The 19,592-nt window shown below is 51.8% G+C and overlaps 9 protein-coding genes across 9 annotated transcripts; 4 read left to right on the top strand and 5 right to left on the bottom strand.

Moving 5' to 3' along the window:
- Nucleotides 1–47: 47 nt before the first annotated feature.
- Nucleotides 48–1,506, bottom strand: N7481_001695 (uncharacterized protein; the record flags this gene model as incomplete). Its single annotated transcript, XM_057260914.1, has 3 exons — nucleotides 48–1,021; nucleotides 1,084–1,152; nucleotides 1,209–1,506. The coding sequence occupies 3 exons, from the start codon at nucleotides 1,504–1,506 to the stop codon at nucleotides 48–50; spliced, it is 1,341 nt and encodes a 446-aa protein (XP_057125846.1).
- A 683-nt stretch (nucleotides 1,507–2,189) lies between these two features.
- N7481_001694 (GMC family oxidoreductase) lies at nucleotides 2,190–4,507 on the top strand (the record flags this gene model as incomplete). Its single annotated transcript, XM_057260913.1, has 2 exons — nucleotides 2,190–2,569; nucleotides 2,623–4,507. 2 exons carry the CDS (start codon nucleotides 2,190–2,192, stop codon nucleotides 4,505–4,507), a joined length of 2,265 nt encoding a protein of 754 aa, XP_057125845.1.
- Nucleotides 4,508–5,004: 497 nt separating this feature from the next.
- On the top strand, nucleotides 5,005–5,743 carry N7481_001693 (glutathione S-transferase family protein; the record flags this gene model as incomplete). The annotated part of the gene is made up of 2 exons (XM_057260912.1): nucleotides 5,005–5,055; nucleotides 5,132–5,743. 2 exons carry the CDS (start codon nucleotides 5,005–5,007, stop codon nucleotides 5,741–5,743), a joined length of 663 nt encoding a protein of 220 aa, XP_057125844.1.
- Nucleotides 5,744–5,972: 229 nt separating this feature from the next.
- Nucleotides 5,973–6,572, top strand: N7481_001692 (F-box domain protein; the record flags this gene model as incomplete). The annotated part of the gene is made up of 1 exon (XM_057260911.1): nucleotides 5,973–6,572. The coding sequence occupies one exon, from the start codon at nucleotides 5,973–5,975 to the stop codon at nucleotides 6,570–6,572; it is 600 nt and encodes a 199-aa protein (XP_057125843.1).
- Nucleotides 6,573–6,757: 185 nt separating this feature from the next.
- Nucleotides 6,758–8,264, bottom strand: N7481_001691 (putative pyridine nucleotide-disulfide oxidoreductase AMID-like; the record flags this gene model as incomplete). Its single annotated transcript, XM_057260910.1, has 5 exons — nucleotides 6,758–6,801; nucleotides 6,857–7,164; nucleotides 7,228–7,585; nucleotides 7,656–7,997; nucleotides 8,060–8,264. 5 exons carry the CDS (start codon nucleotides 8,262–8,264, stop codon nucleotides 6,758–6,760), a joined length of 1,257 nt encoding a protein of 418 aa, XP_057125842.1.
- A 1,423-nt stretch (nucleotides 8,265–9,687) lies between these two features.
- Nucleotides 9,688–11,733, bottom strand: sidI (putative long-chain-fatty-acid-CoA ligase; the record flags this gene model as incomplete). The annotated part of the gene is made up of 5 exons (XM_057260909.1): nucleotides 9,688–10,016; nucleotides 10,082–10,411; nucleotides 10,473–10,852; nucleotides 10,916–11,261; nucleotides 11,319–11,733. 5 exons carry the CDS (start codon nucleotides 11,731–11,733, stop codon nucleotides 9,688–9,690), a joined length of 1,800 nt encoding a protein of 599 aa, XP_057125841.1.
- A 1,510-nt stretch (nucleotides 11,734–13,243) lies between these two features.
- Nucleotides 13,244–14,949, bottom strand: N7481_001689 (M24 family metallopeptidase; the record flags this gene model as incomplete). The annotated part of the gene is made up of 5 exons (XM_057260908.1): nucleotides 13,244–13,437; nucleotides 13,502–13,715; nucleotides 13,781–13,956; nucleotides 14,013–14,421; nucleotides 14,485–14,949. The coding sequence occupies 5 exons, from the start codon at nucleotides 14,947–14,949 to the stop codon at nucleotides 13,244–13,246; spliced, it is 1,458 nt and encodes a 485-aa protein (XP_057125840.1).
- Nucleotides 14,950–15,478: 529 nt separating this feature from the next.
- On the top strand, nucleotides 15,479–17,287 carry N7481_001688 (uncharacterized protein; the record flags this gene model as incomplete). Its single annotated transcript, XM_057260907.1, has 4 exons — nucleotides 15,479–16,053; nucleotides 16,137–16,505; nucleotides 16,620–17,059; nucleotides 17,115–17,287. 4 exons carry the CDS (start codon nucleotides 15,479–15,481, stop codon nucleotides 17,285–17,287), a joined length of 1,557 nt encoding a protein of 518 aa, XP_057125839.1.
- A 417-nt stretch (nucleotides 17,288–17,704) lies between these two features.
- N7481_001687 (conidial hydrophobin Hyp1/RodA) lies at nucleotides 17,705–18,316 on the bottom strand (the record flags this gene model as incomplete). Its single annotated transcript, XM_057260906.1, has 3 exons — nucleotides 17,705–17,761; nucleotides 17,826–17,923; nucleotides 17,989–18,316. 3 exons carry the CDS (start codon nucleotides 18,314–18,316, stop codon nucleotides 17,705–17,707), a joined length of 483 nt encoding a protein of 160 aa, XP_057125838.1.
- Between the last annotated feature and the right edge of the window lie 1,276 nt (nucleotides 18,317–19,592).

The raw sequence follows: 19,592 nt of genomic DNA, 5'->3' as shown, positions 1-19,592 counted from the left end.
GTATCATACATATCGTCAGTGCTGGAGAAGGCTGGAGAAGGCTCCGCTCAGAGGAAATTGCGAGCCCGATTATGAACTCTTTGATTCGTGTAAAGGTCCAGCTTGATGGCAAAAAGGACAAGCTCCAATCCATTGTCGCCGTTCGGCTGCAGCTGTAGTTTCCACTGCGCATTGCGAACAAGCCAACGGGCCCCAGCGGGGGTTTCAGAACGTTGGCGCTTAGCGGGAGGTTCAGCCTCGTCGTCTTTGAGCCCGGCTAGAACCAGAGCGAACTGGGGATCGTTCTCGCCGTCGACGTTCAGATCTACATCTCGACCAAGACGGACCTTGACTGGCATCCCGCTGAGCTGTTGTGGATCCGGTAGATCGATCTTCTTGCCAACCACTTGTAACAGATTGGTCATGCGAGATTTGAAGTTGCCCAAAAAGTCCGCTGTGAGAATTGAGCCCCGGCGATCAATAATGGCGGCGTCGTCTCCAGTTTGCAGAATCAAATCGGCCGGTTTCTCATCGACATGGGGACGAGCGTATCCGACCAAGCCGAGGATCGGTGAGGCAGGGTTATCGGGAAAGAAATGAATGCCGGACGGCCGTATATGCTCTAGACGAATTGTGACTTCCGGTCGCTGGGTGAAGGGATTGATGGAAAGGTTGTGGGGGATGAGTTTCTGTTCAACCCCGCGGAGGTGGAAGTAGCGACAATCGCGTAGCAACTCTGCGCGGTGTTCCTCGTTTCGAATGTGCAGCTGATACCCACGCAGGATATGCAAGAGATCGGCGAACACCTCGGCGGAACGATTGGGGACACTCGGGGGCGTGATGGCGGGTGGACGGAGGAGACCGGTGCGATCCAAGCCGGGGAAGACTTCGGAGGGGGAGGCGAAGAAGGCACCAAAACCGAGAGTAAAGAAATTCGGGGAGTCGCCAGGGCCAGAGAATATATCGCGAGGGATTTCGAAGTGACGATCACCGATTTGAATGAAGATTTCGGACTCGAACAGTTGGGACATCAGCCGGGGCACTGTGCGGGGTGTTAGCCATGCGCGGCACGCTTTGTATGGCTCGAGATAGGAAATGACGTACAGCTGTAGAACTGGGAGTCGGCAAAGAGCTTCACGAATTCCGGACCATCGCGTGGACGGACGTGGTAGCCTAGGTACGTCAGTCCGAGTTCATGGGGATATGAGGGGAGCTCTGGGTGACAGTACCTTGGAGATGACGCGCAATATCCCGGAAGGTGACCGGGTCGCGGTCGATATAGAGGGTACGACAATTGGAGGCATCGCTGGCGCGTACTTGCTCTTCGAAGAAGCGAGAGAAGTAGGAGGGAGCTATTCGGAATCCAATGTCAGAACAGGTCAGATCAAAGGTGGGGATGGGGATGGGGTGATGGGGAGATATGCGGACCGTCGGAGGCGATGGAGGCACCCGACAGGCGAAAGAGATCGGAGCCGATCTGAATGGAGAAGACCTTTTCAGGGGGAGTGAACAGGCAGATCCCGACATGGGGGTGGTGGTGGGAGGAACCTGGGGGATTGCAGAGGAAACGTTCCTGACGTTCCTGACGTTCCCATTGGAGGTGAAGGTGAAGGTGAAGGCGGAGGCGGAGAACCTCGTGCCTTCTACTTACACTTACACTTACACTTACAGCTACTCCGTACACTTCACCTCTCCACTTCTCCCTCTCACATCAGCCCATATTAGCCCATATGAGCCATATCCGCCATATCAGCCATACAACCGACACCATCCGGAGTATAGGAGTATATGGTTCAGTTCTCCGTCGTCAGGACAGTTACTTCCCAGATGAGACTAGTTTATTGCCAGCTTCACATGGCGCCCAAACTCGGTTCTCACCATTGCTGCCCATTGGCGCGCTTGACCCACGCTGTTCCAGCCGATCGACATTCAACCGAGGCTCTATCCACTACCTTCCTCTATAATCACTACCACCCTGGGCACAAACTGTGAAAACACTGAAATAGAGAGGGCTTAAGAGTTGGGAATGTGGGGAAAGCTACTTTCACACCCGGTGTGAGTGAGTGTGATCTGGACTGTGAGTCTTGATTTGGCCGAACCGCTCAGTCACTACCGATATATCTCCACGTTTCCCCCTCAATCAGGCTCTGTACGCTAGTTCGGCCCTGGAGATACCCCATAATCAACTTGAACTTGAACTTGAACTTGCCATGGCCAACCAACTGGAAGCAGAGTCTGCTTATTCGCCCCGGCCAGTCTCGCTGCCTCCTGCTCCAGATGTCAAATTCTGGTCAGAACAGCAGTGGACAACCCTCTTCGCCCTGGCCGATGCAGTCATTCCGTCCATCCGCACTGCTGCTACCGTCAACTCCTCCGCAGACAAGGTCATCTCAACTGGGGAGTGGGATACCACGGTCACCAAGTTGTCCACCTTGATTCCAGGCCCGGATGCCGCTACCCTCGCCAAAGAGTACCTCGAGGAGGATGTCTCCTCGAATCCTCTCTTTCGTGCCACCGTTCAACGGATCATCGGCAACCATGTTCATGAAGAGGGGAAGAATGGGTTCGGCCTCGTATTGAATGCCCTTAAGTAGGTTTACACCGACACCACGCATTATTGCATCTCCAGACTGACTTTAATAGCTCGCGAGCTGGCTCGCTGATATTGACGGGATCCACGACTCCCATTCACCAACAGCCTATCGCCTTTCGGGAGAAGGTCTTTCGAGGGTGGGATACCTCTCGACTACCCCCGCTGCGTGCGGTATATCGAGGGCTGACTGCTACGGTCAAGAAATCCTGGGTCATGACCAGCCCGACCATTGGCCGTGTGCTCGGATTCCCACGAATACCCGTGCATGGCAAGCCCACTGATGGATTCCTGTTTGAGTTCTTGCAGTTCCCGGCCGGTGATGAACCCGAGACCATCGAGACTGACGTGGTCATCGTAGGAAGTGGTTGCGGTGGTGCCGTGACCGCGAAGAATTTGGCGGAGGCAGGCCTCAAAGTGCTCGTGGTGGAGAAATCCTACTCGTACTCGAGCCAGCACTTCCCGATGCCCGCTAACGAGGGCTATGTGAATATGTTTGAGAACGCTGGATCCAGTATGAGCGATGATGGCTCCATGGCTGTGCTTGCAGGCTCCACGTGGGGAGGCGGCGGTACTGTCAACTGGTCCGCATCCTTGCAAACCCAGGCCTACGTTCGTCAGGAATGGGCAGATGCTGGTCTTCCGTTCTTCACCTCCCTTGAGTTCCAGAAGAGCTTGGATCGTGTGTGTGACCGCATGGGCGTAAACTCCGAACACGTCCGACATAACTATGGTAATAATGTGATCTTGGAGGGCGCACGCAAACTGGGCTACGCCGCCGGCACGGTACCTCAGAACACCGGGAATGGCGAACACTACTGTGGTTACTGCACTCTGGGATGCCATTCGACCGGCAAGAAGGGCCCTACGGAGTCCTTCTTAACTGATGCCGCGAAGGCTGGCGCGATCTTCATTGAAGGATACAATGCCGACAGGGTGGTCTTTACCAAGGAGAACGGCAAGCGCAAGGCCAGCGGCGTGCAAGGAACCTGGACCTCTCGAGATTCTTATCTGGGCCTGAGCGGCGAGGGTACAGTTCGACGTAAGGTCAACATCAAGGCCAAGAAGGTTGTCATCTCATCCGGAACGCTGAACAGCCCTCTGCTACTGCTCCGAAGTGGCATCAAGAACTCTCAGATTGGCAAGAATCTCTACCTCCATCCAGTCATGCTGGGTGGCGCAGTGTTTGAGGACGAAGTCCGTCCATGGGAGGGCTCAGCATTGACCACCGTGGTGAACGAGTTCGAAGACATGGATGGCAAGGGCCACGGTGTGAAGGTCGAGGCCGTCGCAATGATGCCCTCTGTCTTCATCTCAGTCTTCCCCTGGCGGGATGGATTGGACTATAAGCTATGGGCCGCCGGGATGAGCCACAGCACCAGCTTCATCACCCTGACCAAGGACCGCGACGCAGGCCGTGTCTATCCCGACCCAGTTGATGGACGTGCCCGCATTGATTACACCGTGTCACCATTTGATCGCAAGCATATTGTGGAAGGACTGATCGCCTCGGCGAAGATTGCCTACATCTCCGGCGCTAAGGAGTTCCACACAACCTACCGCGACCTGCCACCATTTGTCCGACCAGACCCGTCCAGCACGGATGCCCCGGAAGGTACCAATGATGCGGCTCTTCAGAATTGGATTGCAGAATTGCGTCAGAAGTGCCCGCTCAACGTGGAACGGGCCTTGTTCGCCAGTGCTCACCAGATGGGTACATGTCGTATGGGCAAATCTCCCAAGTCAAGTGTGGTCGATCCGGACTGCCAGGTCTGGGACACGGATGGACTGTACGTGGTGGATGCGTCGGTCTTCCCCAGTGCGAGTGGAGTGAATCCGATGGTGACCAACATGGCCATTGCGGACTGGGCGAGTCGCAATGTTGCACGGTCGCTGGGTAAGCCACGCAGTGAGAGAGGCGGCCTCGCTCGTCTGTAGCGGGTGTCCTTGTATATATCAGTATCTGTTTTCTTCTTGTTGTTTTGCGGGTTTGCGGCGCGGAGAGCGATTGATCCCCCCCGATAGCTGATCTAGCTGTTGATGTTTGCGATTTTAATACATCCATGCATATATGATTTATTCAAAGCCTACGAGTATGGTACCTAACATTGAGCAACTTAATCTTGCTTATAGTATACTGTAAACTACAGTACTCGTCCTAACTACTCCGTAATTCCGCTCTGCTTTGCTGGCATCTCCACCACCACCTCCACTCGATCCACTTTGCTTAGAAATCGGATTCCACTGGATTCCACGTTATTATGATCCCTAAGTGTTGTTTGCCTGTTCGGGTGGTACAGTGAGAAGTGAAGAATTACTAAGAGTGACTAATTGACAGCTGGGGGCATTTGTTTACTCATAGCACTACTAAGTTTTAGTTCACTCACTTCCCCACAGATTTCCCCTCTGCATCAATCACCTCATCCTCACACAATATGGCGTTCGGCACCATCTACTCCTATTCGCCCAGCCCTAGGGTCATGAAGGTATATTCTAGCATATCAGAGCATCCTTTGCTCCCCTCTCAAAATAATATGGACACTGGCAGCTAACCCCTCCCAGACCCAGGCGGCCGCCAACATCAATGGCCTGGAGCTCTCGGTCCCCGAGTTCACCATGGGTGTCACCAACAAGACCCCGGACTTCATCTCCAAATTTCCTCTGGGGAAAGTGCCCGCGTTTGAAGCCGCCGATGGGACTGTCCTCTTCGAGTCGGACGCCATTGCTCAATACGTGGCTGAGAGTGGCCCCGCTGCCGACCAACTGACGGGGGCCACCCCGGCTGCCCGCGCCTCCATCCGCCAGTGGATTTCCTTCGCACAGGGTGAGATCCTCGATCCCGTCCAGCAGCTCGCTCTGTGGCGCATCAAGCTCGTCCCTTACGATGCCGCCACCGAGACCAAGGCTCTCGAGCGCCTGGAGCGTTCCCTGGCCTGTCTGGAAACTCATCTGCAGGGCCGTGACTGGCTTGTAAATGGAGACAAGATCAGCATGGCTGATATTACTGTCGCATCTGCACTGGTTTGGGGATTCGCTATGGCGATCGACGCTGAGATGCGTGCGAAATACCCCACTGTCGTTGGTTGGTATGAGCGTACTCTGCAGGAGGATGGTGTCAAGCAGGCCTTTGGGGAGAAGAACTTTATTGAGAAGCGTCAACCGTATGAGGGATAAACAGAGATCAAATGAATGAATGGCTATACTATAGTATACCAGACTATACTATACTACATTACCATACTATATAATTACTGCCGTACCCGGGCTGTTTCCAAGGTTCCGCCCTTCCTCACCTCACAACCACAACCTCACTTCTCCTTCTTACCACCTCATCACTTCTCCCCATATTCTCACCACATCTATCTCACGCTCACTCTCACTCTCGCTCTCATTCTCACTCCATATGCTCCTCCGTCTCCCACTAGAGCTACAGATCGCCATCGCTGACATACTGCCCATCCCGGATCTCTTACACCTACGTCTAACCTGTGCTTACTTATACGACTCCCTTTCTCCTCTCACACACCGCCAACTCTTGGATGCCGAGGCCACCGACTGGGCTCGCCACCATAATGTCTTCACCTGTCGCTATTGTCTACGCCTGCGCCCCGCGGTTCAATTCGCCGATCGGATGCTACAACATCGTCGTTCTCGCGCGGGTCGGGACTGCCACAAGCGCTTCTGTATTGACTGTGGTCTGATGCCTCGCGAGGGTGGACGTACCGCTCGCTATGGGCCCGGCGCCCAACTCACCATCAATGACCAATTCTTTGTCTTTTGTCTCTCTTGTCATCAATTCCTACCAGGAGCCCGAGACCGCCATGGTCGGAATACCTTGGAGTGTATCTCATGTTCGCAGAACCGCTGGCTACGAGCGGGTGCAGCAATCGGGTCTTTGACCGAGGTCGATCCCACTCCTATTCAACCCCCAACCGAAGACCCTTCGTCTACCAGTGAATATCTCTCCATACAGAACCAGCCAGGAAAAAAGGAAGAAGATTGAAGTTGAAAAATACTCAATTGAATGCACTAACACCAGTCGAAAGCGGCAATTCGCATTTCTTAAATCCCCAAAACACCAGGTCTCGACGAGTCATACATGGAAACATGTGGACAACCTTGGATATGCACACCTCGCTCGCCGATTCGGATCAAAACTACCAAATGCAAATCAACAGAGAGGCCATTCTATGCCTTGCAAGCCTCACCAAGCTGCATGTAATTCCAGCAATCTGCTTGCGAGTTAGCTCTCAGTACAACCAGCACGGAAGTGGGGAATGTGCTTACTGGAATTACCCATATCCTCTCCAAAGAGACTGGTCATCAGCTCCTCGCCGTGTTTGGTTCCCTCGTCGGGGGTCCAGCTGACGGCTTTCTTTCCTACGGCCAATCCGATGACATTGGGGAACGGGTCCAGGTTTTTCACGTCCGGCTTGCTACCAGCAGATTGCGCCATGAGATGCTCATACAGGTTATGACCTGCATAATGACCCATGTGCATTGCACCTCCACATCGTTTGATACCGGGCCACGCCGCAAGGTCTCCCACGCAGTAATGGTTCTCTGCGTTGGGGATGGACCCGGAGAGTTGAAGACTGTTTATCCATGTTAATATCAGAGATCAGCGAGACGCCTGGAGGGGGAGGCTGGGGACTTACGACGGATGAATCTTCACATAGCCAGCCTCGTCCAATGCACCCGATGAAAGATATGTGGAAGTGGGAATGCTTCGCGAGATGGCGCTGAGTACAAGGCCAGTCGTCAGCTCTCGACCATCGGCCAGCGTTAGACGCCACACCCGGCGACCGTTCTCTGTGTCTACAGCGGTAGTATCAACAACACGCTGGCCCAGAATCGTCTCCACGCCCACTTCACGCAGGCATGACTCAACGCGCTCGGCAAAATCATCTGGCAAAGGTTCCGAGGAGAGTAAACGGTTTCGCGAGTGAATGAGAGTAATCTTCTGATCTGGGTAGAGGATTTTCAATTCCGCGGCCATTTCTACACCAACGGCACCTAATATACGACAGAAAATGAGCTTCACAGAACCACTGGGAATAAATGAGGAAGTTCAGCGGGTACTCACCGCCACCAACAACCACCACACCCTCGCGGGAATTTTGAATTTCTTCGGCGTGACTTTTGGCTTCTGCGATAAAGTCGGCTCGTACTTGGGACTGTGGGACCGTGGGGAAAGTCCGTCGCAAACCAGAGCCAACAACAAGATAATCATAGGACTCATTGCGTTTCGCTTTTGTGTCGGTTTCGTCAATATGGGCCGTCTTCGCTGCAAAGTCCACTGAGCTCACGCTTCCGCGAATGAAGTTGATGCCGGAGGATTTGAGGCCAGGAATGTCCTGAAACCGGGTCCATGAGTCGGACGCGAATTTCTCGCAAGCTAGGGACTTGGGCGATCCGATGAGATGATCTAAAGACGGTGAGCGGAGTGAGAGTCGCAAGGAGGGGGGGGGGATTATCATAATATCATACAGTAGCCATCTCGTTCGTCGACCACCGTAATGTCTACAGGGATGCGATGGGCCGGGGGCGCGATCTCTCGGTCATAACTGAAGCGAGGTATGCGACCCCGCGAAAGATCGACCAGGGTCAATGCAGTGCTCAGCCCCGCGTAGGAGCCACCGATGATGAGCACCCGATAGGATCGAGCACCAGGAACACCGTCATTGGAAGGCATAGTGTAGAATCGTGATGCAATGCGCGAGTGATAAAGATGTCGACAGGGGAAGACGGGGAGTAAAGGAGAGGGGAACGAAGAAAAGGGAGAACCCTGGACATAATCAAAGACGCAATATTATTTGAGTTAGGGGATTACCAGCTTGAAGGATCCCTGGGCATATTGGCATTGGCATTGACATTGGCATTCTCGGCAGGTTACCGATCCGAATCTCATCTTATCAGATGAGACATCCCAAGGTTGAGGGTCGTGCGCCTTAGGGCGTGGTTCCGGCTGTTATCAGATCCGATCCGAAAAAGGGAAAGAAAAGGCGGATGAAAGATACAAGAAACAGAAAATACTACTCGTACCAGAACTTTGGAGCCCGCCATTTCTTGGCTGGTGGAGAGCTTCGGTTCTGGCCAGTCTTCGTATACGCACTCCACGCTCCACGCTCATTCTTGCCGGTTGGGTTGAAGGCTTAAACTTCCATCTTGCTCCGATGTCTCCGATGAGTCTGTTGACCTTGAGCTATGACCTTTGAATGTTAACGCCACGAAGAACCCTGAGCCCTGACACCATGAAGAAGAATGTTTCAAGTTCCGCAATCCGAGGTCCGAGCGATCGACAAGAAACACAAGGGCATGATATGATGCTTGTTAATCAGGGCTGAGGGCTCCTATGTCATGACTCTGTGTACATATATGTACATGTATCAGTGACCCTGCAGAACACGACTAAACCAACCAGGCAGAAGAATCCGCCTTTCCCGCGGATCAAACCGACCTGACGAAGTGGCAGTGGAGAAGTTCTCGTATGTATTCATGTGTATTTATGGGTATTCTAATGTATTCTACTGTATTGCCGTGAATCCGTGGTTGTGGCGCGTATTGGTTATTCCAGTAATTACCAGCCCACCGGAACCAATCAAAATGGCTCGTTTGATCAGACAAGATGATCATCTAATCTGATTAGGGGAACGCGTCATTATCACTCTCCAACGCCAAGTCGCTAAAAACAGCCCCCTTTTCGTCAAGATTCGTCGTTACTAGCGTTGAAACAGGGGCGGGGGAAGGAAGGGGGGAAACAGAACAGGAACATGAACAGAAGGATGCAAGGAAAATGCAAAGAAAGAGAAAGAAAGAAAGAAATTAATTGCTAAATCTTGTCTTGGCAAGTGGAAAACGCTGCGCCTCGCAAAATCTGATAAAATGTTGCCTGGTGGGGCACTCTAAAAAAAAATTTCTTTTGGTTCTATCCCGAGAAAACATGAAAATGAACACGCCTAGCTAAAAAAAAAAAGAAAGAAAGAAAGAAAAAGAAAAATGAAGCAAGGGGAATAAAAAGGGTATTAACCGGCGATGCAGGCGGAAGCGGAAACGGGGGGAGATGGAGACGGCATTGGGCATGGGCATGGGCATGGACATGGACATTGGCTTTGACATTAGGCCCGCTGGGTGAGGGCGACAGTTGCCATATCGCGAAGCTCGACCTTGCGAACTTTTCCACTGCCAGTTATGGGGACAGTGTTGGGCACTCCCTCTTCGCCAAACACAAACACATGCTGCGGTGCTTTGTGTCGACCAAGAGTCTCCCGAGTCCAGGCACGCAGATCGTCATCGGTCGGTCGGGCTTGACCGGGGGTGACGAGGATAAAGGCACCCACCACTTCTCCGTATTTCTGGTCGGTGATACCGATGACAGAAGCCAGTTCGATGTTGGGATGGGCGGCAAGTCGCTCTTCAATCTCGAGGGGGTAGATGTTTTCGCCGCCTATGATGAAGTGAGTTAGCCTGGATCCGACTTGCGATCTAGATGCTGGGGCATATGAAACTTACCGCGGATGATGATATCCTTGAATCGGCCAGTGATTGTGCAGTAGCCGTGCTCGTTGAAAGAGGCTTCGTCACCAGTCTTCAACCAAGTGACACCCTCGGCATCGGTAACAAGGGCCTCGGCCGTCTTCTTTGGATTGTTCCAGTAGCCCTTGGTGAGCTGATACCCTGCCATACAGAGTTCACCTCGCTGGCCAACGGGAACAATGTTGCCCTGGGCATCAACAATCTTGGCCCGCGCGTGGGGCAAAACCTTTCCGACCGTGGTGAGTCTGGTGTGGATACTGTCGGTGGTGAAGGCATTAAAGCAGGTCGGGGATGCCTCAGTGAGACCTTTTTGTTTTGTATCAGCGACATAAGAACAAGGTTGAGACGGGAACGACTGAGGATTTACCATAGCTGCTAGTGTACTCGGTCATGTTCAATTCCTCGAGCAAGCGCTTCATTAGGGGACGCGGGACCGGAGCCCCGGCAATAATTCCGGTACGCAGGTTCGAAGTATCAAAGTTGGCGGGCTTGGGAATACTGAGGATGGCTTCGAACATGGTTGGAACACCATGTAGGGCTGTGCACTTCTCGTCGGAGATGGCATGCAGGACAGCCTTGGGGTCGAAGGTTTCACTAGGGAAGATGATCTTGGAGCCGTGAGTGACGACGGCTAACATGCCGAGAACTAGACCGAAGCAGTGGAAGAGTGGTGGGGGGCAGCAAAGGATATCGAAAGAAGACAGATTCATGCGATCACCAATGAAGCGGGAGTTATTGACCAAGTTGCTGCGCGGGGAAGGTTAGCGCGCGATGATCCCGATGATCTTCGCAAGCAGAGTTTAAACATACTGATGGGTCAACATAGCGGCCTTGGGGTTTCCAGTCGAGCCACTGGTGAATTGCAGATTGCAGACATCGTCGGGGCGAAGTGCGGCCTCACGATCCTGGAGAAGATGAGCAGGCTGTGAAACGCCGCGCTGAATGACATCGGCATAAGTGGGAAAGTCTTTGTAGTCTCCGCGCAGGATGACAATCTCGTCAAGGAAGTCCGAGGTGCCATTTTGCTTCGGGGTCGGGCCGAGTTCAACCAGGACTTCTTCGAGGTTGTGGCGGCCGATTTGGGGGGTCATGAAGAGAAGACGACAACCTGAGTAGACCGGTGGAGTTCTTTGATCAGCGGGGGGTCTAAAAGGATCTGCAGGGCTGTTGCGATGGAGCCCAAAGGGCATCAATCATCAATCATCAATCATACCGGAGTGATTCAGAGCATAGGACAGCTCGGATGGAGTGTAGGTGTTGTTGAGGACCACCAGAATGGCGCCCACGCGAGCTGCGGCGAAGAAGACGGAGATGTACTGCTCGCAATTGCCAGCCATCACACCCACACGATCGCCCTTTTGAATTCCCATGGCCAGCATACCGCGGGCAAGGCGATCGGCCTCATCCTTCAGCTGAGCATAGGTCCAGCGAGCTCCAGTCCAGGGAAAGACCAGACATTCGTAGTCGGCATAGTGTAGGGCCTGAATGGTCAACAATTCACCGAGGGTGATGTCGAGCAGCTTGGGATGAGTCGGACCAGCAACGATCGACAGGTGCAGCGGCGCAGCAGCGGGGTGAAGGTGAGCGAGAGTCTGGTTCAGACGTTGGACAGAGGGAGGGATTGCCATGGCCAAGGGAGGTCAATGCAGGGTTGAATGCAAAATTCGAAGTCAAAATGGGAGGGGAAGCGCGGCTTTTAGCAGGAAGAGGGGAATAATGCGAATTGAAATGCAGAAGAGTGGGGAGTGCCAATGGTGGAGATGTCCGAGTCCTCGTCTCAGATCGATCCACCGGGGGGGAGTGTGTGTAGTATTCACCTGCACATGCGAGTACATGGAGTAACTGGCGAGGGGTGGCGCTTTTGTATACATAGTGAGTATACACAGATGCTGTGTTTATAGTTGACTAGTCTATCTACTAGTAATAGTTGGGTATAATATAATATGAGTGTGTGGTCTACTAATCTACTGAATATTGGTATGGTGATGTATTTATACGTATTGTGTACTGTGTATTGTATACATCCAGTGTATCCCAGGGTAATATATCCCGTATTCCACTGTACCCTACGGTAAAGTATTTGATATTCGCGGGTTCTTCGCTTACGTCGGGTCCACTCGGAGAATGAGGTTGGAATAGGCAAGTGTGAGAGGGCATCTCCGAGAATGGAGTGAATTCATGGATATTACGGAGGAATCTCCAACTAATCGGATCCCTTCAACCCGAAATGAATAGCCATCGTGTTGGCCGAAAACCCGTGGGGGTCCACCCGAGGATCAGATAATTCTGCAGCCCACAAATACGAAGATTCAGCTTCTTCAGTGGTGTATCCAGTATTCTAGAATCTACCGAGTACAGGCCGAGGCTGGACTGTGCCCTACGAGTAAGAGATGACGTACCAGTCTCACTTTTCTTCACTAAGTCTATTCAATCCCGGTATCGGCCCTCCCATCATCCGCTCAGCTGGTTGGCCTGCCCTGTGTTCACCATGCACGACGAGTACTATGTACTTTATTCTACTTAGAAATGGAAAACCCCAGTACCATGTGCCATATTGTATTCCCCGATCATCACCATCACTCTCATCCTGCGCACTCCACTCGCTAGACCTTGCAGTGTCGATCGCCCGTGGACCCGCTTGACAGCACCTTGGGCCCGCAAAATTGGTAGTTTCAGTTCTAGAAGTGCTTCGCTATAAGTTGTGGTTGTAACCTCTCTGATAAGGTTCAGATGCTCGCAGATAGTATCGGCCCATACGAGAGTAGAAGGAGCATTGGTAGAGCTTGAACGTGATATTGTTTAGGCATTGCAGAATTACTTTAGCAATGACATTTGAGTTTTCATTTTCTTACGAAATAATCTCACAAGGCGATCAAAAATATAACAAAGTATTTGGCTGACAGAAATAAATCACCTTAGGTGGGGCAAATACTAATGTGTATACTTTGACATCCTCAGACCCCAGTTGTATCCGATCAAGATTTGTTTGTAAATTTTGAATCAGGAGCTCATCCTGACGATTTTACTATCTGGCCTACTGCGTCGATAATTGACTTTGTCGAGAATATGTTGCTTCTGGGGTAGTTCACACTTGATGAATGGGTCACCTTGGGATGTCGGTAGCTCTATAAGCTCCATTCATGGGTCCCATGGTCCAACGGCCCTGCTTCCTGTCAGCAGCTCAGGCTCGCTGTCGCCCTGGACAAGAAGAATATCCTCATGTCTGACACCAAATTTGTCAACCAAATAGATACCGGGCTCGGAAGTGAAAGCCATTCCGGTCTTGAGAAGAGTCTTGTGGTTTCCCTTGTTGAGATAGGGGCTTTCATGGGCTGTTAAAAATGAGCAGGGAAACCAACAAAGAAAAACAAAGAAACGTAATGGGAAGAATCTCACCCTTGATTCCGATTCCATGGCCGAGGCGATGAGTAAAAGTTCCTTCATACCCGGCTCCGTCAATCACGTTGCGCGCAGCGATATCCACACTGGCGGCAGTGTAATTCTCTCGGAACTGGCGAATTGATTCCGTCTGTGCTTCAAAGACAATATCCCAGACCTTGAGTTTCTCCGCGATCTGCGGAGTCAGGGTCTTCTCGTTCTCCGACGGCTTCTCGAAAAACAGGGGAAGAAAGTGCGACAAATATCGGAGGAGTAACCGTACAGATGGGCCCCAACATCAATCAATACAAAAGTCTCGGCCTCGAGGACCTTTGTTCCATTGGTACCACCGTGGGGATTCGATGCATTCTCGTCGAATAGTACAATATCGAAGAATGGTTCCATTCCGGCTGCGCGTAGAGCATCATCTAGGGCTGCAGCAATTTGATTCTCGGTCAAACCCGGGTACAGACCTGTCAAGTATAGCAGTCAGCATTTAGTCTCCAGTCATTTTAGTGGGAGGAACAACATTTTCTCATCTGGCGCACCGCTTCAACAGTTCCTGTGTTAACGGCGCGAAGAATCTCAACCTCGCTTGCACTCTTGATCTGGCGAACCTCTTCAACGTGGCCTCCCAATCCAACAACATCGAATCCGACTGATGCCAGTCCTCTTTGGATGAAGTCACGCATTTCTTCATCGACCATCAACCGAGGGGTGCGAGTCAGATCGGGGAATACATCAGATTCCTGGAGAGTAGTATAGGGATCCCAGTGCTCTTCCCATGGCACAATCTGAATCGCCTCGGTAAATGGCATTCCAAGGAGTCGCGCTCGCTCAGCCTCAAATGACGGGCAGAGAAAAGTCGTGTTAGCCTTGACACTGCCTGCTTGATCATAAAACGGGCGCACAACCATCAGGAATGGGCGTTCTTCGGGCTATCTCATACTTTAGCAAAACTTATTCAAAAGGAGAGGTTAACTAATCGATGGCCTACGCACCTCCCATACTTCCCACTCAGGTTGGCTCACGTTGCCATAATACTTGAAAGTATAGCCCGGTTCGACTACAAATGCATCGACATCTTCAGCTACCAAGGCCTCAGCCAGTCGCTGACGGCGTTCCTCGAAATCATCAACGGTAATGGGCGATGCATTTCCCAGAAAGGGCAAACCGGTATTCAGAAGATTGTCAATTGCACACTGCTGGAAACCTTTCAAACGGTCGGAATCTTCATGGCCTCGGCAAGGTGCGAAATTGCCTCCGGCCTCAGGAAGAAGATGTAGATGCGACCGTGGGGTTTTGTATTGAGAGGAATAGTGATAGAATCCAGATGCTGCAAGACCAGCCCCCGCAAGCACCCACGCTGCATTGCGGAGAGAAAAGCGATTGTGTCTAGAGTTTCCAGGGATCGAGATCGCCCGGGCCTCCACGTCGGGTGCGTTCCAATCCGAATGTTTCGACATAACGCGTTCTCAATTGAATTGGATTTCTGTTGAATTTCGAGCCGCGCAGGGATCAGATCAGTTCAGTTCAGACGGGGAGTTTTGAATCACCTTTGCCCTCGCATTTCCATATGCCGGCGATGGCATTTGGATTTGGGCTCGGCTATCGCCCTCGTTTTGACCTTCCTCCCGCAGCGAGGGCGTTTCGTGCGGGTCCCACCCGGCAATTGCAAGGTTTCTTAGCGTAAACGCTAGGTTTACTCTGCGGGTTTCAACGATGTTGATTGATCGGAATCACGTTGGTTTAGTAACGGTTGTCAACCGGCCTGTTAGCTGCTTCCGACTTCCCTTGATTAACCCCCGCATACCAAAGCATGCCAGCTGATTGGCGCGTGATGGGCTCTAAGAAAGCATGGCAATCTCTAGAAAATCGGTTCTATACCCAAAAGGATGCAGGTCCATGCGGTGCAAGCCGATAGCGCATCGATATAAAGTGCGAGGTGCGGCCAATGTGAAAGGGAGGGAGATATGCGATTCAAACAATAAGAAAATGGTCGCGTATCCTACGCAGCAGCCCAGCATGAACGAGTTCACGATAGTCGAGAATGAGGAGAGTTCCGTTTCGCAGCCGACCTCACCATCGGATGAGAAGAAACAGGAGAAAGTAGTCTCGAGTCATGAAATTCCCACTGCGACACCCACTGCGACCGCCCATGCGACTGCCCAAGCCAACCCCAATGCACCCGAAGATGGCCCTGATCGAGGTTATTCGCGTATGTCAATGGTGATGATGGTTGTCTTCAGCGGCCTCGCCATTGGGTCAGACGGATTTAACGCCTCAATCATTGGTAACATCGAATTGTTGATGGGAGTCATTTACCCCAACTCACTGACCACCGAGGTCGCGGCGCGCCTATCGAATGCCTTCATGGTCGGCATGATCATTGGAATGCTGTCATTTGGATACATCTCCGATAGACTCGGTCGTAAGACAGGCGCCATCCTAACAACGACGATTTTGGTGCTGGGAATCGCTCTCAGTGCCGGTGCCAGTGGTCTCACAGAAGATGGCATGTTCTGGATGCTAATCATTGCACGTGGAATCGCCGGAGTGGGCGCAGGCGGGTAAGACATAAATTGAAACCTAGAGCCTGAGAGCTTCTCTCTTCGGGTTTCCCATGAAGCTCCTGTGCTAATGTGGTTGGTAGAGAATATCCCGTCGCAGGTGCCGGTGCCGCCGAAGCGACGGACGAGGCGCCGGGCATTCGCAAACGGCGTGGCTTTATCTTTGCGATGATTGGGGATCTTTCGGCTTCACTGGGATTTGCATTTGGGGCGCTTGTTCCATTGATTCTGCTGCTTTGTTTCCACCAGCAAGTCCGCCACTATGAGGCCGTCTGGCGCGTCTCCCTGGCCATGGGCGCCATTGCACCGCTATCGATCTTCTGGTTTCGCTATCGCATGGTGATGAGCACAGCATATCGCAAGAGCTCGATGAAAAAGCAACGGATCCCGTACTGGCTAGCCGTGAAGATGTATTGGCGACCGCTGCTGGGCGTGTGTGGTTCGTGGTTCATGTAAGTTGGAGTCGAGAAGCTCCACCAGCCGATCACAAGTGGATCTAGATATAGGTCTCTTTCAGTTATGGCATAACTCCAGCAAGAAGTGCTAATGACAGTTGTGTTATGCAGTTATAACTACATCTCTTACCCGTTCGGCCTCTTCTCGTCTACCATCGTCGGTCGCGTGAATCCATCCTCGTCGCTAGCGCTGACGATGGCATGGGGAACCTTGATCAACTGCTTCTACATCCCCGGAGCTTTCATCGGTGGCTACCTGTCTGATAAGATTGGTCGCCGACGCACCATGGCGCTGGGATTCATGCTTCAGGCAATTCTCGGCTTCATTTTAGGAGGAGCGCTAGGGCCAATTCAAACGAAGCTGCCCTTGTTCATCGTCCTTTATGGCATCTTCCTCACTCTTGGGGAGGTAGGCCCCGGCTCGACGATTGTTCTTACCGCCAGTGAAAGTTTTCCAACTGCCCTTCGTGGCCATGGAGTCGGTCTTGCTGCTGCTTGGAGCAAGGCAGGGGCAGCGATCGGCACGCAAGTTTTCAAGCCCATTCTGGCCAGTTGGGGGGGACGACAGTCTGCGAGGTACTCAGGCTGTCTTCCTAATCGGATCAGGATTTGCTGTGCTGGGCTCCCTTTTGGCTTGGTTCGTTCTCCAAGATAGCAACAAGATCCTGGACCATGGCGATCAAGAATGGAAGGATTATCTCATTGCCAACGGGTATACAAATATTGAGTGGGGTGTCGAAGAGCAGCATGAACTGCCAGCTGGGAAAGTTGTGGATTGAAATTTCAAGGCATTGGAGTAACTTTAGTCGAATCGAAACTTTCTCTATCGAAGACCTTTCGGTCCGTTAGATCTACAGAAGACGAGAACGCGAACAATAAAACTGTTAAAGAATTTCAAGGACGGAATTGACAGAATTAGCAAGGGCCTTCTATTAAATAGAATAAATACAAATTGTAGTCCCAGGTAGAGACAAACGAAAGGCAAACGAAGGACATGATCCAGCGGCCGACAAGTCCCCTCAGGCCACTACTGCATCAAGAAAACCGGATCAAAAGGGCCTTGCGTAAACTTTGCAGTGTACACATATGTACGTAGATTCACTGTATACTCCTCGCGGGCGATTGGCCACCTTAATTGTTGCACATGGTGGCTCCCTCGTTGGTCCCGACGATAACAAAGACACAAAGTGTCGAGCTTACAGCAGAGAGCCGAGGGCGACGCAGGAAAGAGCGACTCCGACGAGGTTGCCGTTCTAAAGATAATGTTAGCAGACTGATTTTTCTTTTCGTATTCGAGGGAGGCAATGGGGAACTCACTGCCTGGGCACCGTCGTTCTGGCAGCAGGCAATGTTCTGCTTGCACTTCTGCTCAACGAGCTGGTCGACACCGCCACCAACAACGTTCAGAACAGGAACTGGAGTCGCATGATTTAGTAAATGTTTGGAATAATATCACACAGAGATTGATGAATAGACTTACCGTTGGCACTGATGTCGTTGCACTGGCCGAAGAGACCAAGACCGTCACCACCGGGGCCACCACCCAGAGCAGTCTGGAGAACACCGGCCAGAGGGCCAGTGTTGGCAGTGGTGATGTCGTGGGTGTAGGTGGCCTTGTTGCAGCAGTTGACCTTGGCGTCGTTGCCGCACTTGGCCTGAGCCTGCTGGATGGTGGTCTCCTTCTTGACAGGGAACTGAACGTTGCTGTTACCTCCACCGACACCATCACCAGAGCCCTCGGCACCGGTGGAGTGAGGCATGGCCAGAGCGGCGGCAGCGAAGACAAGAGCGGTGGCGAAGAACTTCATTTTGATTGTGTAGGGTGTTTTGGTCGCGAGGGGCGGATCAAAGAAAGAATGAAGAGAAGAGTGAGAGTGGAAAGACGAGGTTATTCAGAAGAGTGAATGAAGCTGATGATGGAAAGAAAATTGAGACCGGATTCTTCAATGACTTTATACCTTTTCATCTCTTGCCCGACCTCTTCATTTTCTCCTTCCTGGATGCAAAGTTCGAGTAGTCCATAGCATCTTGCATGCTCTACTCTGTTGGAAATCAATAGATCCGTCGACCCTGTTGGTGGCGATCGTGGATGATTGCTTCTTCTCAGCGCACGAACTCTGTCCAACGACTCTCATCGGGACTTTTTTTCTCGCTTGGCACTGCAGCCTTGAGTGCCTTGGTGTGATACATGTTCAACCTGAGAGTTACCCTGCAGGAACATGTCCCAGTTGTCCCTGTCGATCGACGTCCAAATGCTGTTCAGAGAGGTCTCGAATGGATGAACCATCCTCCTACTCGTACTCCGTAAACACGAGCGGTGTCAGAAGTTACACAAGTCGGCGGCTAGTGAATGTGGCTGCAGGTCTCTCCACTCAAAATTAAGATCTGCCGAGCTGCAAATAGTATTTGCTTTTCCCTATGCAGGTCGCGTTCGCAGTTATGTTCCCCCGGAGTGATCGGCGTTGATATATGATGTGTCAAGTCAACAGATCTGGGGGCGGCTGTTGCTGCTGTTCCTGCTTTCGCCATTTCCCCAGAGTATTTCAACTTGCTGAGGTCGTTTTTTTTTTGAGTTCGGTCCGGACCTTAAACTGGAGATGATGGAGATCTCGATCACTTCATCCATAACGGACTGTAGAGTAGTATGTTTCTCGACTTGAGAGCTTTTTGAATGACCACCATCGAACCTCAACTTGTTCGCCCCATCCAATTTGGAATCAATAACCCCATGCAGGGGTTTGCAGTTTCCCCTTTTCCACCTGCGTGACGCAGGGTCAATTCCGGGCATCGGAAGCGCTGTCCCCCTTTCAAAGCAAGTTTTTTGGTATTTTTTGTCAAAGCCGATCTGTCGATCTTGGGAATTCAGGACGAGTAACCCAAATTGACCTGGCGAATCATACGGTCGACAATACGGCACGCCGTGATATTGCTTTTGTCAAAGGGCTCGTAGAATTCAAAGGCACGCTCTAATGTAGGTCTAAACAGGAAAATCTGAACAAGAATCAACAGATTCTTGATCCAATATGCTCATCACACGTCACTCATCACAAAACCCGCGGCACTAGGCATGTTGAGCTGTCTCAC

This window comes from Penicillium waksmanii, assembly GCF_028829765.1.
Source record: "Penicillium waksmanii strain IBT 27052 chromosome Unknown utg000002l:1.0-3326099.0:1.0-3328782.0, whole genome shotgun sequence".
Taxonomy (NCBI): Eukaryota; Fungi; Ascomycota; class Eurotiomycetes; order Eurotiales; family Aspergillaceae; genus Penicillium; species Penicillium waksmanii.
The sequence above is the reverse complement of the archived record's forward strand: the minus strand, read 5'-3'. Positions and strand labels throughout refer to the sequence as shown.